The 15,128-nt window shown below is 37.8% G+C and overlaps 1 protein-coding gene and 1 long non-coding RNA gene across 14 annotated transcripts in view; one reads left to right on the top strand and one right to left on the bottom strand.

Moving 5' to 3' along the window:
• Positions 1–15,128, bottom strand: part of cacna1da (calcium channel, voltage-dependent, L type, alpha 1D subunit, a) — a 74,267-nt gene that overhangs the window by 54,365 nt on the left and 4,774 nt on the right. For all 13 annotated transcript variants that reach the window (XM_044120844.1, XM_044120845.1, XM_044120846.1 and 10 more), the window contains one exon: positions 14,229–14,334. In XM_044120844.1, coding sequence (XP_043976779.1) covers positions 14,229–14,334 — 106 coding nt within the window. The remainder of the gene's footprint in view (positions 1–14,228; positions 14,335–15,128) is intronic.
• LOC122833392 lies at positions 1,111–15,083 on the top strand. Its single transcript, XR_006370982.1, has 7 exons — positions 1,111–1,256; positions 9,168–9,220; positions 9,655–9,728; positions 9,831–10,009; positions 12,284–12,485; positions 12,611–12,841; positions 14,957–15,083. It is a non-coding gene; the product is annotated as an uncharacterized LOC122833392 (long non-coding RNA).

Below are 15,128 nucleotides of genomic sequence, written 5' to 3'. Positions count from 1 at the left end.
GGAACATTTTTGTTCTTTTAAGCTGATCAATTAATATTTCATACAGTGACAACACATAAACACACAGTGTGTGAATACCATTGTACCAGTTTGAAATGCTGATTTTCCTCACCTTTAAAGACTACAAAAATACAAAAAAAAACCTCATTAATACAAGGATGTTCAGAGGTATTAAACAAAAAATGTTTCTTTGTTCTGACTTTATTCAATTCTGTTTCTTCTGTTTAGTTTCTACCCATAATCAAGCACTACACTGAGATAACCATGGCAACAAGTGTAAATAAATGAAAGAATGAACTCCATCTGGATGAAAAGGTAACCAATTCAGTGCTTTTTCTTTGTTTATGATTTATGTTTCCAGTGAAAGATTTCAACAGTGAATATGATTTTTCCTCAAGTGAACCTGTAAATCAGCACAGCAGATAACTAAGACAAAAATAAAACTCTGTTCAGGCTGTTGTTGCAATTATATATTCAGAGAAAAATGTTACAGAGGCAAGCACTGCAACATTCATACATTTCTTAGTATTTGGCTTCTGAATAAAAGAATGTACAAAAAATTGAAGTGAACCTTATTTCTTCTGTGATTTTTTTCACACATTATCTATCTATTGTAACTCTGTCTGAATGATTTTTTATAAGTGATTTACTTTGAGATGTAGAAAATCTGATTCCATGCAATATGCAAGGATGTCCTGCAACAGCAGCATAAACATGAAAACAAAGAATATTACAATTGCCTATTTAAAAAAGTTTTTAGCTTCTCAAATAGGGAAATTTTTTAAACAGTTGGATTTTCAGGAGTACCGTAATCTGGACTATGAATCTGGACTGGCTGTGATTAGCTGTTGGCTGTCTGCATAGAAAATTAATTGCATATAATGTGGTTTAGCAAACCCAGTGTTGTTGCCGTTTTGTTATTGTGAAGAGGTTTTCTGACCACAGCAGATTTCTTTATGTGAGGTGATTAGTGGCTAAGAAGAAAACTTTGTCTTTGTTATGTTTTTCTGACGTTATCATCGATCAGAAGTGCATTTAAGGAGGGAAACCTGAGTCCCTAAAGTCATAACAGTGAAGGTGCTCTCCATGCTGGTGTCTTCAGAGAGGATGACCTTCCAACAGGATATGAGGAACTCATGCATCCTAACACAGACCATGTCGGAGTGGGACTTTGGAGGTGCTGAAGGGTAGTAGGTACTGAAAGCTGTGTCTTGTATCAGCAGGAAGAACTCTTCTGTGCATGCCCCAGAAAACTTGTAAGACATTTTAGTCTGTGCAGTTCTGCACAATACTGTGCTGGACAGTCATTTATAATTTGATCCTCTACAGCTGCATAGACCGGAGTTTTCATGAGAGCTGCAGATATTTCAGATATCTCAGATTTTCTCTAAAGTGTTTTATTACTCTTGTATTGTGATGTTGTCATATTAAAATATACCACAAGCATGCATATATATATATATATATATATATATATATATATATATCTCACTGGTCCTTTTTTTATGAGGACCAGTGAAACTGAAAGAAGTTTTAAAAAGCCAAAATACAAAATTACAAAATGATGAAGTTGGTTATTAAGGCATTGAGTCTTTAAAAAGGAGCAAAAAGCTGGACAAAAACACACTGAATGGATTGGCTTGGATAATTAGGGCTTTGCAGAGGGTACTATATGCAGAGAAACATGATGTAACTTTGCTGTGCTCCTTTCTCTGCTTGTTTCAAAGGCAGAGGGAACACAGGAACATTAAGCCATCAGGTTGAGGACAACTAGATGTGAGGATGAAAGCAAATACACACACATCCAGTCAAAGGTGGTGTGTGTGTTTGGCTGTGGTAGAAATTGTAGGCGGATAAACTGAAGAGGGAGCTCAGTTTGTTTAGAATAGTCCGGCAACTTCTTGTAGGCCGGAGAGAGACGCTTCTCATTATTTATTCATGAGTCAGGTCACTGTAAGCTCTATACACGGCTGGTATTCAATACATGTAGTGGCAAGCAAGCATCTTCCCACCCTTTGACCTTTTGGGTACCATTAAAACCACAAAGTTTCTTGAATTTTTGGGGGGGTTTCAGGTGATGAACCAACAAAAAGTTGTGCATAATTATAAGAGGAAGGGGGAAAAAAATCAATGGATATCTAATTTTTTACAAATATAACTCTGAAAAGGCCATATCTACAAATATATTCACTCCCCATTTACTCTGATACAACAAAATAAAATCCGACTCAAACAACTGCCTTCGGAGGTCACCTAATCAGAAAATATAGTCCATCTGTGTTTAGTTTAATCTCAGTAAAAATAATCTGTTCTGTGAAGACCTCAACAGTCTCACATTTGTGAACAAGCAGCATCATGAAGAACAAGGAGCACGTCCAACAGACTGCAGGTCAATCCATCATCTAAAATGGAAAACATCGTGGCACACCTGCAAACGCAGTAAAATATGGCCGTCTACAACACTGACAGCTTCAGCAAGTTGAGCATTAATCAGAGAAGCAGCCAGCGAACCCATGGTAGATCTGTGCGACAAGAAGGAGGTACAAGAGTAGCACAAAGGAAACCATTTGGAAAAAGCAAACAATTTTGAAAATGTTCTGGTTAGATAAAACAAAAGTTGAACTCTCAGGCCTACAAACCAAACAGTAGTGCAGCACGTCATCCTCATGGTGAAGCACAGTGGTGGCAGCATCATGCTTAGGGGCAGATTTTCTTTGACCAGAACAATGAAAATGGTTCTGGAGTTGAAGAGATGAAGCTAAACATGAGGCAATCGATTAGAAGCTAAACATGAGGCAATCGATTAGAAGCTGGAAAAGAATGGGGGAAAGGTTGATTTTCCAAGTGAAACTCCGTCCACTTTGCAATTAAACTCCACTTTGTGTTGGTCTATCTAATACAATCCAATCAAACACATTAAAGTTTGTGGATGTAGTCTGACAAAAAGTGAAAAAGCTTGAAGGTTAGAAAAACTTTTGCAAGCCACTGTATGACCATCACCAACCAGTTACATTAAGTACAATCAATATAAAAATTAACCTTTAACACTGAGTAAAAAGAGGTAAAAGCTTTCATATATATCATCATATAGATAATTACCTCTTCTCCCTGAGGGAGTCCTTAACTTTGTGATCTCTACGGACACTATAAATGCAGGAGCACTGCAGGCTGTCGGGCTCGTTTTCCCAACACTTAACAGCAGATTGTGAGAAGCACTTAGCCCGGAATAACCGACATGGGCCTCTTTGTTACTGCAATAAAAGGCTGAGTTAAGCTCAGGGCTGCTGCCTCTGTGCTGGAGCATTCTTAAGCTGCAAGGAGCAGAGAGAACACAGCGATTCATGTGGGGACAGAGAGAAAGAGACACAGAGACGAGTGAACAATTTTAGAGGAAATGACGAGCACAAAGAACGGACAGTAAACTGCTGCAGTGATTTTCTGCTGGTGGTAAACAAGGAAACACACATACACACACACACACGCACACACACAAAAACGTCACTCAGCTTTTCATATCAGCCTAAACAATGCCATGAGAAGGCCCACGCAGGGATGTGAATTTCAAATGATGCTGCAATAAATGGTTTATTATTTTCTCCAGCTGTAATTGAGGAGCAGGTGCTAAAATGTAACGCACTGTCAGGACAATTTTAGCTTTTAAAGCTGAAGTTAATTTATGCACATTGCCAGCTAATGGATCAGGAAGGCATGTTAAATATAATTGGAAATGATAACCATTTCCCTTCCAATTAAACAGTAATCTACTCATTAATCAGCATGTTAGGCTGTCTGAGGAGCGACAAGACACAGCAAAGAAGATGACCATACCATGCGCTCGACTCTTACGTTTGTACTTTGTAAAAAGACTGTATCAGCAGTAAATATGTTCACTTCACTTTCTGCCAGTCTCATGTTTGCAAAAAACTCCTATCATCAGGCATCGGGACGTTTTCAAGTCCCAAGACAGATAATAACAGCCAAGTTTTAAACTAAAATACTAACAGAAGACTCAGAAGTCCCTCCACCAACCCCCACAGCCACAACCCCAACTGGCCTTCCTTCGCCACAGGGTGAGTACTCACATCTACAGGCGCAGCTCAGATCATCTCACAGCTGATCAGTTCACCACATGACATATGATGCTGCTCACCCACTGAACCGTGCTCGCTCCAACATAACTTGCCATATGACTTAGCTGAGCAGACAGCGGCAATGTCAGTAGATTAGCAGTTTGGAGTGGTGTGTCTGCAGAGCTCATGAGCTGCAGTTTATCTCCTCCTCACCTCAGACAGAAAATGACAGCAACAATGCATCACCTCTACCCTAGTAAACATTATGAGACTAACTTGCCTGGTTGTTTACAAATTAACACCTTACATTCGGGAAGCAAAACGAACAAAAAGAGGGAGTGAGGTGACTGATAACAACAGCTCTCGAACATATAAAATGCACTTCATAAAAAGAAATCTGAACAACCCCATTCAACTCAAACTCAAATATTGGTCACTCAAGAAAGAGTTTAAAGTGGAACATTCAAACACTAGCTTTACTTTTATAAGATATTCTGCAGGTTAATTGTCAAGCATTTTTCTTACCCATTATTCAAACATAAAGACACAGAGGGCTGGTGTCTATTTCCAGAAGTCATTGAGTGAGAGGTGGGGTGCACACTCGACAGGCTAAATGAATGGCTCATTACCCAACCTCTATAGAGCTGAATGACTGCTGATGAGGGGATTCAGCCATTTGTTTCAGGTGTGTTGGAGCAGGGATGCATCTGAATATTGCAGGATAGAAGCTCTTGAAGAATGGGCTTGGCTTCTGCTAATTTATTTGATTGTGGCCTTAGCTGTATGTTCGGTTTCAGGTCTCTAGACTTTTCTTCCAGATTTGGCCTGCATTTAGCTCTGGCCATCTTCAACTCAACTCTTACACACTGTCCTACACTGCTGAAGAAAATGACATCACCAGAACACACTGTTAGTTTCCATCACATTGAGGACTAATTAGTTCAATATTATGGTCTCATCTGACCCGAGCAACTTCTTTGATACATCTGTTGTGTCCCCTAAAAGGCAAGCAGGAGTTTTTAATGACTTTCAAGTCGACAATCTCCCCTCTCTTCCATAAAAGCTAGTGTTTGTGGCGTGCAAAACTACTTGTTGTTCCATCCACAGACTTGTCCACCTAAGCTGTGGACGTTTGCTGCTTCTCTAGAGTCAAAATGGTTGTCTCTCTGAGAAATGCTCTCCTTGCCTGGCCTGAAAAGATAGACACCATGTCTTGGCAAGGTTGTAGTTGGGTTATTCTCCTATTTTTGGATGATGATTTCAACAGTACTTTTCTCTTCAAGTAGAAAACTTTGAGGAGAAAAGTTGATTTATTCCCTGATCTGCTGTGATCCTCGTGTTCATGATGCAGTTTGCTCTCTAATGTTCTCCAACAAACCTCTCAGGCGTTCACAGAACAGCTGGATTTATACTGAGATTAAATTACACACAGCTGCAGTCTATTCGCTAATAATGTGATTTCTGAGGGCAGTTGATTGCACTGGAGTCGATTCATTACTGAAATGGGAAAGAGGTCAAAATCCAGCAGTGAAAAAAAACCCAGTGTGGTCTGTTTGAGTTAATTTGCTTCACTTGACATCACACTTCCTTCAGCGTGACTGTATGTCACATTTACACACATCAAGATGTAGGTGTTGGAGCTACATATTGCGCAGCCCTGCTTTCTACCCCCACAGACTCATAATTAATGTCACTGTCACTGGAACTGGCCTCATACATTGTTTTTGAACAATTTCGGGTTAGAAAATAGCTCAAACAGCTGCAGCTGTTAGTTCTCTGAGATTACAGAAAACAAACTCTTTAAAGGGGAGGAAACGAAACTGCAACAACCTTGAAATTATGCAGCGAAACCTAATACAGTCACATTAATCACAGCAATTGAATTTTAAATTGTATAACTACATTTTGAGGCATCCCAGACAAACACAAAAATGAAAAAATAAATGGATAAATAAATAGTTGATTTAAATAATGCCAGATCTATATTAGGCATGAAGAAATGAAACCTCCATTTTTATATGGAATTAGAAGTTATTTAAGGACAAAAAAAGACTACTGATATGATAGAAAACATAAAAAGTTAATGGAAAATATTTCACTCAGAGATATTTGCCATTATTTAACCAAGTGATTAGATTGTGGGATGGAAAACTGGAAAAATCTGCCTTGTCCCCTGACAGAAAAACATGCTTTCTGTGCATGAACTAGTTATCCTTGAAAATATATTCTCATGGATAGCTAAAGAAGAGGGTTTACGTTGTATTATTGCATAACCGCTGCTATAGCATGCTTGCATGTCTTCACATCTGAGCGTGTGGCGACGAGCCCAGAGTAGCGTGAGTCAAGGTGACATCATGCATGCATGATATCTGTGTGTGACCAGACGCTTCCAAGCAGCAAAAACACGGCAAACTACAAGCTACAATATAACTGAGAGTGTAGGACATATGTAGTCCAGCGAGCGTTCTGCTCAAGCCGGGTGTAGATTACATAAATAAGCCTTACTGTTATCAGCTATTTCAGCAGCGAAGATGCCCCCGCATATCTTTATATTATTTTTGATCTGATCAGATATTTGCCATCTCCTTTCTCAGTCCGTTCTCCATCTCTGCTTCGCTCCTCTGTCGGTAAAGATAAGTCAGGGCCGTGCAGCCAAGCCAGCAGGGTGAGGGCAGCCAGCATTTAGTGCTTCGCACTGCTTCCTCCGGCTGCCTGAGTGTGAAGCCTGTATTAGGAGGACTGAGAGCATGGAGTCCATGTGGTCATTTCTGAAGAAAGATTTATCAATACTGTGATCATTTGTTCAAATGTCTCAGATGCTTCTTACCATCTGATTATAATAAAGACTCATATGTGTTTTCTAGCAATATGCATGTCTATTTGTGCAAATATATTGTGCATTATGTACCGTGCCGTAACTTACAAATGTATTCCTACCACTCGTGGTTTGTTCATCTTTTGTCACATATAAACCACAAACATTAATGTATTTTGCTGGGATTTTATCTACAGGGAAGGATTTTTTTTTTCACAAATTAAAATCTGCTCCTAAGGAACTTCTTGGAAATTTTGATTATTTGACCTTAAAGATCTTGTTCAAGTGTGTAGGTGTAACAGATCAGAATAATTAGTTATACTAAAAGATAAATCTCTGCCAAAGATGGATCTTTTGCAGCACCCAGCGAGTTCTATTCCTGTATCCTCTTGTATTTAGCTGCATCAAAGTTTCCATTAATACTGACAACCTTTGATTTCTGTGCCGGAAAAAAGATTTCACACAGTATGATTCTTCCACTTCCATGCAGCGTCAAGAGGATGGTGTGATCAGTGTTGTGCATAATTAGTTTACAACAAAATAGCATTTTGCATGAGAGTAAATTTTTCACTTTGCTCTGAATTGAGAATCCACTGTTGTTAATGCTTTCCTCACATAGGCAGTTCATTTAAGAGGATGATCACGTCTTAACAGTCCTGCGGTAGTCTCATGCTTGTTTGCTTTTTATTAACGATAATTTGAAACACCCGTAACACGTTCAAAGCTTGAGTTATTATTTTAGAAGCTAACACTGCTGTATTCTGTCTGTTGTGTTTGTTGATCTTCACAATACTCTTTGTTCACTAATTTAGAGTAAATTGCACACAAGTGCTTTATTTAGTAGTTAGGTAACTCTCTAAAGGCAATTTGTTACACTGGATTTTATGTATGGGTATCAGAGTAAAGGGGTTGAATATATATGCAAACCATGCTCTTCAGATTTTTATGTGCTAAAACATGCAGAAAACTATGATTATATTATTTCCTCTTCACTTCTCCCAAGAAAATGCATTCAAGCTTGTGGCTGAATCATGAGAAAATCATGAGAAATTCTGCTAAACATCCAGGCAGGAATATTTTTCCAAGGCTCTGCTTCTTTACGTTATTATGTACAATAATAATAATAATATTATTATTAATATTATTAATAATAGCATTATTCTCCATATACAACTAAAACGGCACTCGCTTTCTCTTTGCTCCTACGACTGTGTTGCTCCCCCTGTCACACGGCTGCATACAGATACACTCTCAATGTTGCACACACATGCAGAAACACACATTCAAGATAACAAGCGGGGACAGTGCTAGTGTGAGCTGCAAATGAGCAGTTACGTTAAGTGACTAAACACATTCTTCTATCATCATCTCCACAGGAGTCTCCAATCCAGACATAGCTGCTTGTGCCAGCAACTACACACACACACAGACACGCACACACACAGACACCCGCACACACACACAGGCAGAGCCAACTGTTTCATTCACCCCACACGTGTACATATTTACACTCTAAGGCAGTATGAAGTGCAGCCAGAACACTCACACATAAACATTAAGCACCTCTCGTATATTATATTTATTTAATTTGCTCCATTTGCGTTGACTTTTAACCATGCTATTCAAATAAATAGGACCTGCCAGACCAATTCTGCTTTAAAAACCCTAAAACTGTTTTTTATGTCTTAATAGTAAACAAGATGCAATTTAAAAATGATACAAAGCTCGGTTTTGCTTTACTTAAATAAAAAAAAGACAGATAAAGAAGATAAATATACTATAAAGCAACAGGTCCTGCTTTGAGATACACACAAACTTTGTTAGGAGGTTTACATTAATTATTGACATTAATTCATTGTTATTTTGACTGGTTTTTCAGAAGGGAGTAATTATCAGTAAACAAATACCGTTCTCCTGAAAGATGAGAAGGACTAATTCTCTTTTGCTCCGATATTTAGCATTTCTTGCAACAGCATTCATGTCCCTTAAGATTTTTCATGTGTTATCATGTTCTAACCACAAAAGCCCAAGTATTTTCTTGTTTTTTTTTTTATACATTAGGCCAACAGGAACTAGTGTGTGATTGCAAATTGTATATAAAATAATTGATAGCTTTCAAATAATTTCACAAATGAAAATCTGACAAGTTTTCTTTGCAAATTAAAACAGAACTTTTAAATAGAATTTTAGCACAATTGCATATAATTTGGGAGATGTGTGAAATAAAGAACTTTAGATATTCACACACAGACAAAAACATTCTTGGTATTCTCCCTCTACAGAACTCCACCATCAGTCCAAAAGGTCCTACCTCCCTACCAGCGCCATTTTGGGGGTAAGATCCACCTACATATTTCTGATTTGGTTCTGGTTCCTGCAGTGGAAGCACTGTGTGACCCAAGAACCAGGACAGAACCGAAAAAGAAAGCTTTTAAATATGCTGCTCCTCATTACTGCAAACGATTACAGGAGGATCTAAAGATTGACGAGATGGTTTTACTGAATTGTTTTAAAGGACTCTTCAAGAACAAGGAGATAGAAATCCCAGGCTGGAGATGTTTTATGTGATTAGTTGTACCAGAGTCAAATGTTATAAGGTTGAAATTGTCTTATTTTTATCTTGTTTTGCAGCTGTCAAGTCCAGGATACTCTTGAAAATTACATTTTTAATCTCGATTAGTTTTTCTTCCAGGTTAAATGAAGGTTAAAAAAATAAATGTCTACTGTCTAAATCTGTTATTTACAGGAAGCATATTCTGTGTTATGTAGCAAAAGAGCAGACAGAATCACCAAATGGATAATAATTTATATCTCATCATTGTCCAAAAAACCCTGAACCTTAGGTATCCTCTAAACTCAGCAGCCATGGACTAATATAAACTCTACTGATATGTTTTCTGTGTTTTTTTTCATCTGTGTGTGTCCTTTTGTTGCCACCCATATAGCACGAGTTACGCAACAACACTTATATGAGCACCGACAGTTCCTGGTATCAGACACAGCTGGCTGTATGTTAACGTACGCAGAATGAGATGTATGAATCAAATTCCCCATGAAAAGGTCATTGCTCTGCTGAGCCACCTTCAGCAGGAGACTCCCACCTGCGGTGTTGATCCTCAGATAGGTAAGACAGAAATGACCTGAAAGCAAAACCAGCAGTGCTACGGATTATCCGCATGTCTCTTTACAAATCTTAGAGGAGACAGTCACACGCAACATGGGTTCTTATTATCCAACGAAATGTCTAAGCAAAGAAAGAGCAGAAACAGAACAAACTGACCTTGACTGGTTTGAAAATATGACTTTCTGACTTGGTGTTTGTCTCATTGCACATGTACATGCAATTCCTTGTGCTTGCTGCATCCTGTTACTCACTTGTGCCTCCTGGTGGTAGTAAGACCCCAATCTTTTGCCCTCTGTGCTTCCTGGGGAAGAAATTGCTTTCTATTTATAATGAGCTGCTGCATTTAACCAAGCCTCACTAACAAGACGGGCAGACTCAGGCTATTAAAGCCTCCATGACTATGCAGTAGGATAACACTGAGGCAGCTCTGCAGCACCTCAGCACTCTGAACATAGTGGACAGTAAGTCCATCAATGAACAACACACAAAACAAAAGCCGATACATCTAAAACTCTAGACATCAGCTCAATGCAGGGATTTGGTGTCTGTGCGGCTAAAAACTACATGACATTTTAATGTGTTACTGGCTAAAACTCTGCATGCTTTCCTAGCAGCGTAATATAATTTGATCCTTGCATTGCATAGTAGGCCAACCAAAGTCTATAATTCAGGTTTCATATCACTCTTGATCCACCTATACAGCTGCAGAGTAGTGCGTAACATAATCTTCACTACCGCCAGACATGTTGGCTATATTGCAAAACAAAGTCAGCACTTTCCGCTCCCGATCTCTGTATACTAGTTTTGCAGGACAACTGCGGCCAAGCTGGCACTTCTGTACTATAAATAATTACATTGTTCTGCCTCTTCTGGAAAGAAAAATATTCAATTATTCATCCTGTGGAAGGTGATTTAGATGGGACATGACATGACTACACTTAACTTTTTAAAAAATCTACAACTGTCAGAGGAAAACAGTGTAATGATGAGGAAAAAAGACGCGTCTTTTAAATAAAATGAAAGCAAAGATTTGTCCCCATGCCTCTTACTCAAAGAGATCATAAATCATTTCATATCTACTCATCAGCTTGTTCTTTCTTCTTTATTTAATGCCCTTGTTTATGAAGCATTCACGCTGCATCAATGATCAGCTCTGCACCCAGTCATGCACGTAGTTTGTCAGTTAATTCATAATGGGTGCATCCATAAATCCAATCTGACACTTCTATTTAGAGTAGGACTATACCTGTTCATTAGGAAGGAGTAACAAATACAACAAATGAGAGCCGTAACAGCTTCAGAGGACAGGCGTAACAGCATGATGATTAACAGGTGAATGCTTGGGTGAGATCAAAAACGCAGCTTGCTTACTAACAAACTTTTATGAATCTACCAAGGTCCTTACAATTATCGGCACTACAACTTGTACATTTTAAAAGAAAATGCTTTAATGTGTTTATTATTTGTGTTATTATTGAAGTATTATCAGTTTTGTTGTTAATATTACTTAACTGACCCAAGATATGCTTATAAACAGCTGAAACACTTAGTTCCTTTTCATAAAGATTAAAAAAATCCCTGTTGTGAATTGCTTTTGACCTTTTGTTAATAATTGGAGCATTGACCAACATATTTGTTGTGTACTGATGATTTTAATGATGGAACTTGACAAAATCTAATGTTTGTTCCTGTTCTTTTCATAATTTTTTTATGTCGAATGAAGATTAAGTACATTTCAGTTTTTATTTTTACAATTTTGCAACTCTCTTTATTTTCCTATTTGAAGAAGGAAAATAAAGCAAGGCGTGTAGATTAATTGTAATCTTTATCACCACTGCTTTCAAACTGTTTAGGTTCAACTTCTTTCCACCAAAGAATGGGCATTTGAGTCCACATGAACTACAATACACATAGAGACAGCTGTTTCAGCAATGTTCACCACTCTAACTGTGCTAGTTGCCAGTATCAGATAAACAGATTTATACTCAATTCGTCTGAAATAATAATAAGAACTTTGTTTTACAGTGACCTTACTCTCCCACACAGCAGTGTGAAGTCACTTCTGTTCCCAATTTAAATAACGAGAGGCTAGGAGCAAACATTTTAATTCTGTTCTTATCTTTTAAGTTTTTATTTTTTGGTTGTGAACCAGCTTAAAATTGTATCAGCAGATAAAAATAGACTGTTTTCATGTGTTGTATTTAGCACAATGATGTCTTTCGGACTGAATTCACAACTAAACTTGACAGAAATCTGACTATCATTCTGTTACAGGCAAAGTCCCAGATGGACCAGTATTCCCCGATGAACCAGTGATGTGTAAACAGACACCCAGATGTCACCCTCCAGGAGGTCACAGTGAGAAGCAATACTCCTTCCTTCATTCAAGCCAGGCACACTTTTAACCAGAGCTGCACCTTTTTCAACACATCACATACATGTTTACATCTTCCTCTCAGTCATTTACAGCAAACTGGTAAGCTTTGTCTAAGATTTATATGCCTCAAAATGTATCAGTCAAAAACAATCAACTGTCTGCAGACATGCTGTACACACTTCTCATTAATCATTGAACAGTGAGCTTGGTTTTGCTCTTGTAAGCACCGCAGTCTGTGCCTCTGTCTGCCTTCTGGAGATCACACTTATCCTCAGCAGTGGAAGAATGCTTACAACACTACATCACCCACAATTCATCATACAGACATAAATGCACAGGGTGCACAGAGTGGTGCAATGGTGAGCAGTTGCTAAAAATAGAAAGGGAAATAAAGAAAAAAAACTTCACAGGCGGACCGTGACATGATAAAGCATCGGTTCAAAGTGTTTCTCTGGGTAGGCAAAACAAATCTGCATATTAAAGCTACATACTGAAAACACAGCTTGCATGCACTGTCCTGTTGTTGCTTATAAAGCTCCAGCTACATAACAACACACAACATAAGACTGCAATCAAAATACCACAGAGGAAAGCAGTAACTTGCAAAAGTACTCACACCTCTTCAGCTGGCCCATAGTTTACCACTTGACAACCAAAAACATCAATGAATTTGAATGTTTTTGATGAGATATACCAACACAAAGTAGAACATTATTACGAAGTGGAAGGACATTGAGAATTAGTTTTTAGACCCTCTAAACAATGACGTTAGGCTCTATAAGTCTGGCACCCCTAAATTAAAATCTAGGGCATTTTATTTTCTCCAGAAGTCATCAATTTAGCAAATTGTGTCCACTTGTGGGTAATTTAAGACCAGAATAAATCCAGCTGTTCTGTGAAGGCCTCAAATGTTTGTTTAAGAACATTAGTGAAGAAACAGCATCATAAAGACCAACAGATAATAGATATGGTTGTGGAGGAGTTGAAGGCAGTTATAAAGCCGAATCAAACTGGTTTTTTGAACATCACAAAACAAACGTTCAATTCTTCATTCAAAAATGTGAAGAGTCCGACTGAACTGCAAACCTACAAAGACATGGCTCAAAAACAAAACTGACAGAGGGCAACGAGAACACTAATGAGAGAACGCCAGAGCTCATATGGGAGAATCTGAGAGGGACACTATTAGTTGTTCTCTACAGAAATCCTTTCTTTTAGGAATAGTGGAAAAAATAAATCTAAAATTGAAGTTCTGATCTACATGCAAAGGACGTTCATAAGATAAAAACTGATGCTACAGATCATCTTGAACTCACCATCCCCACAGTGATACATGATGTTGGCAGCGTCATTGCTGGGGAGTTGCTGAGTTGCAAGCTGATCAGAGTTGACAGAAAACTGAATGGAGCTAAGTCCAGAAATATAATGAAAGAAAACCTGCTAGTTGTGTCTAAATTCTTCATCAAACCATATTTATGTTTTATAATTGTCAAGTCTAAACCCAAATGTAAATCTATGCCACAGCTTAAAAGCTGTTCACTATACATCTGCTGATGTGACTGAGTTTGAGCAATTTTGCTAAAATAATGAGTTGAAGGGGTGAGAATACTTTTGTAGACAAATCTTTTTTAAGATCAAGTACTTCTTCTCTCCTCATCATGTCACAACAAAAAGACTAATCATATAGCTCACAAATACTGTACCACATTTAGTCAATTTATGGAAAACATAAAACTTCAAACCAAAAGGAGATTCTTAGAACTCCCTGGATGTAAGAGCAGCTCCGTAGCAGCAGACGAGAAAATAAATAAACTGCTTCTAAGACAGATACAGACTACTCACCAAATCGTGGTTTATGGAGTTGGAATCGTCTTCAGGAAAAGGGACGTAGACAGCTAAGGCCATACAGTTGGCAAAAATGGCAATTAATATAAAGATGTCAAATGGCCTGGGAGTGAAAGTTAAGGAAATCACAGAAGAAAATTACATAAAGACAATATTTTAACAACATAAACAACAACAAAGAAATTCCCCTGGACTTATATTTTGCCAATAATGTGGTTTTAATATTGAATTGCAGTGGTTAAGTTTGATTTGTTTACTCAACATTTTAATAAGTGGCTTTATTTGGTTTAGAAAATCAAACTGAAATTAGTCTTAGGTTGATAATATGCTGACTCAGTGTGAAATATATAAGAACAACAGTGTATATTTAGAAATATGAGTCATCTCATATCCCCCAAAATCAAATGATTAATGACTCAAAATGTAAAAAATGGGTCTTTAAGTTGGTAAAAAAAAAAAAGAAAGAAAAATTATTATAGAATGTAGCATCGAATTAATTTCATCCTGAGCTGAAAGCATGGTTATAATATGAAGACAGCATGTAATTTATCCAAAGGCACAATATTCACCTCAAACAGTCAGCACTAAATGTCAACCTAGCATCACATTTTCAACATAAAAACATACAGCAGATAAATCTCATTAGAAAATATACATGAAAAAAATCTGTTAAGTACTGAACCAACTCATGTGCTTCACTGATGTACTGTATGCTTTCTATCTAGGACAAATGAGGACACCTGATACAGCTACAGCTGCGTTTGTGTTGGTTGTAAATCCCCAGGAGACATCTATGTTCTCAACACAAACAAAACATAAAACTGTAGTTGGATAAGTACCTCAGCCATTCACGCATGGTAATCTCCTTTGTAACACTTTATGACATTTCCTGATGGA

Source organism: Gambusia affinis, linkage group LG07 (assembly GCF_019740435.1).
Source record: "Gambusia affinis linkage group LG07, SWU_Gaff_1.0, whole genome shotgun sequence".
Taxonomy (NCBI): domain Eukaryota; kingdom Metazoa; phylum Chordata; class Actinopteri; order Cyprinodontiformes; family Poeciliidae; genus Gambusia; species Gambusia affinis.
This window is presented reverse-complemented; position numbering and strand designations above follow the sequence as displayed.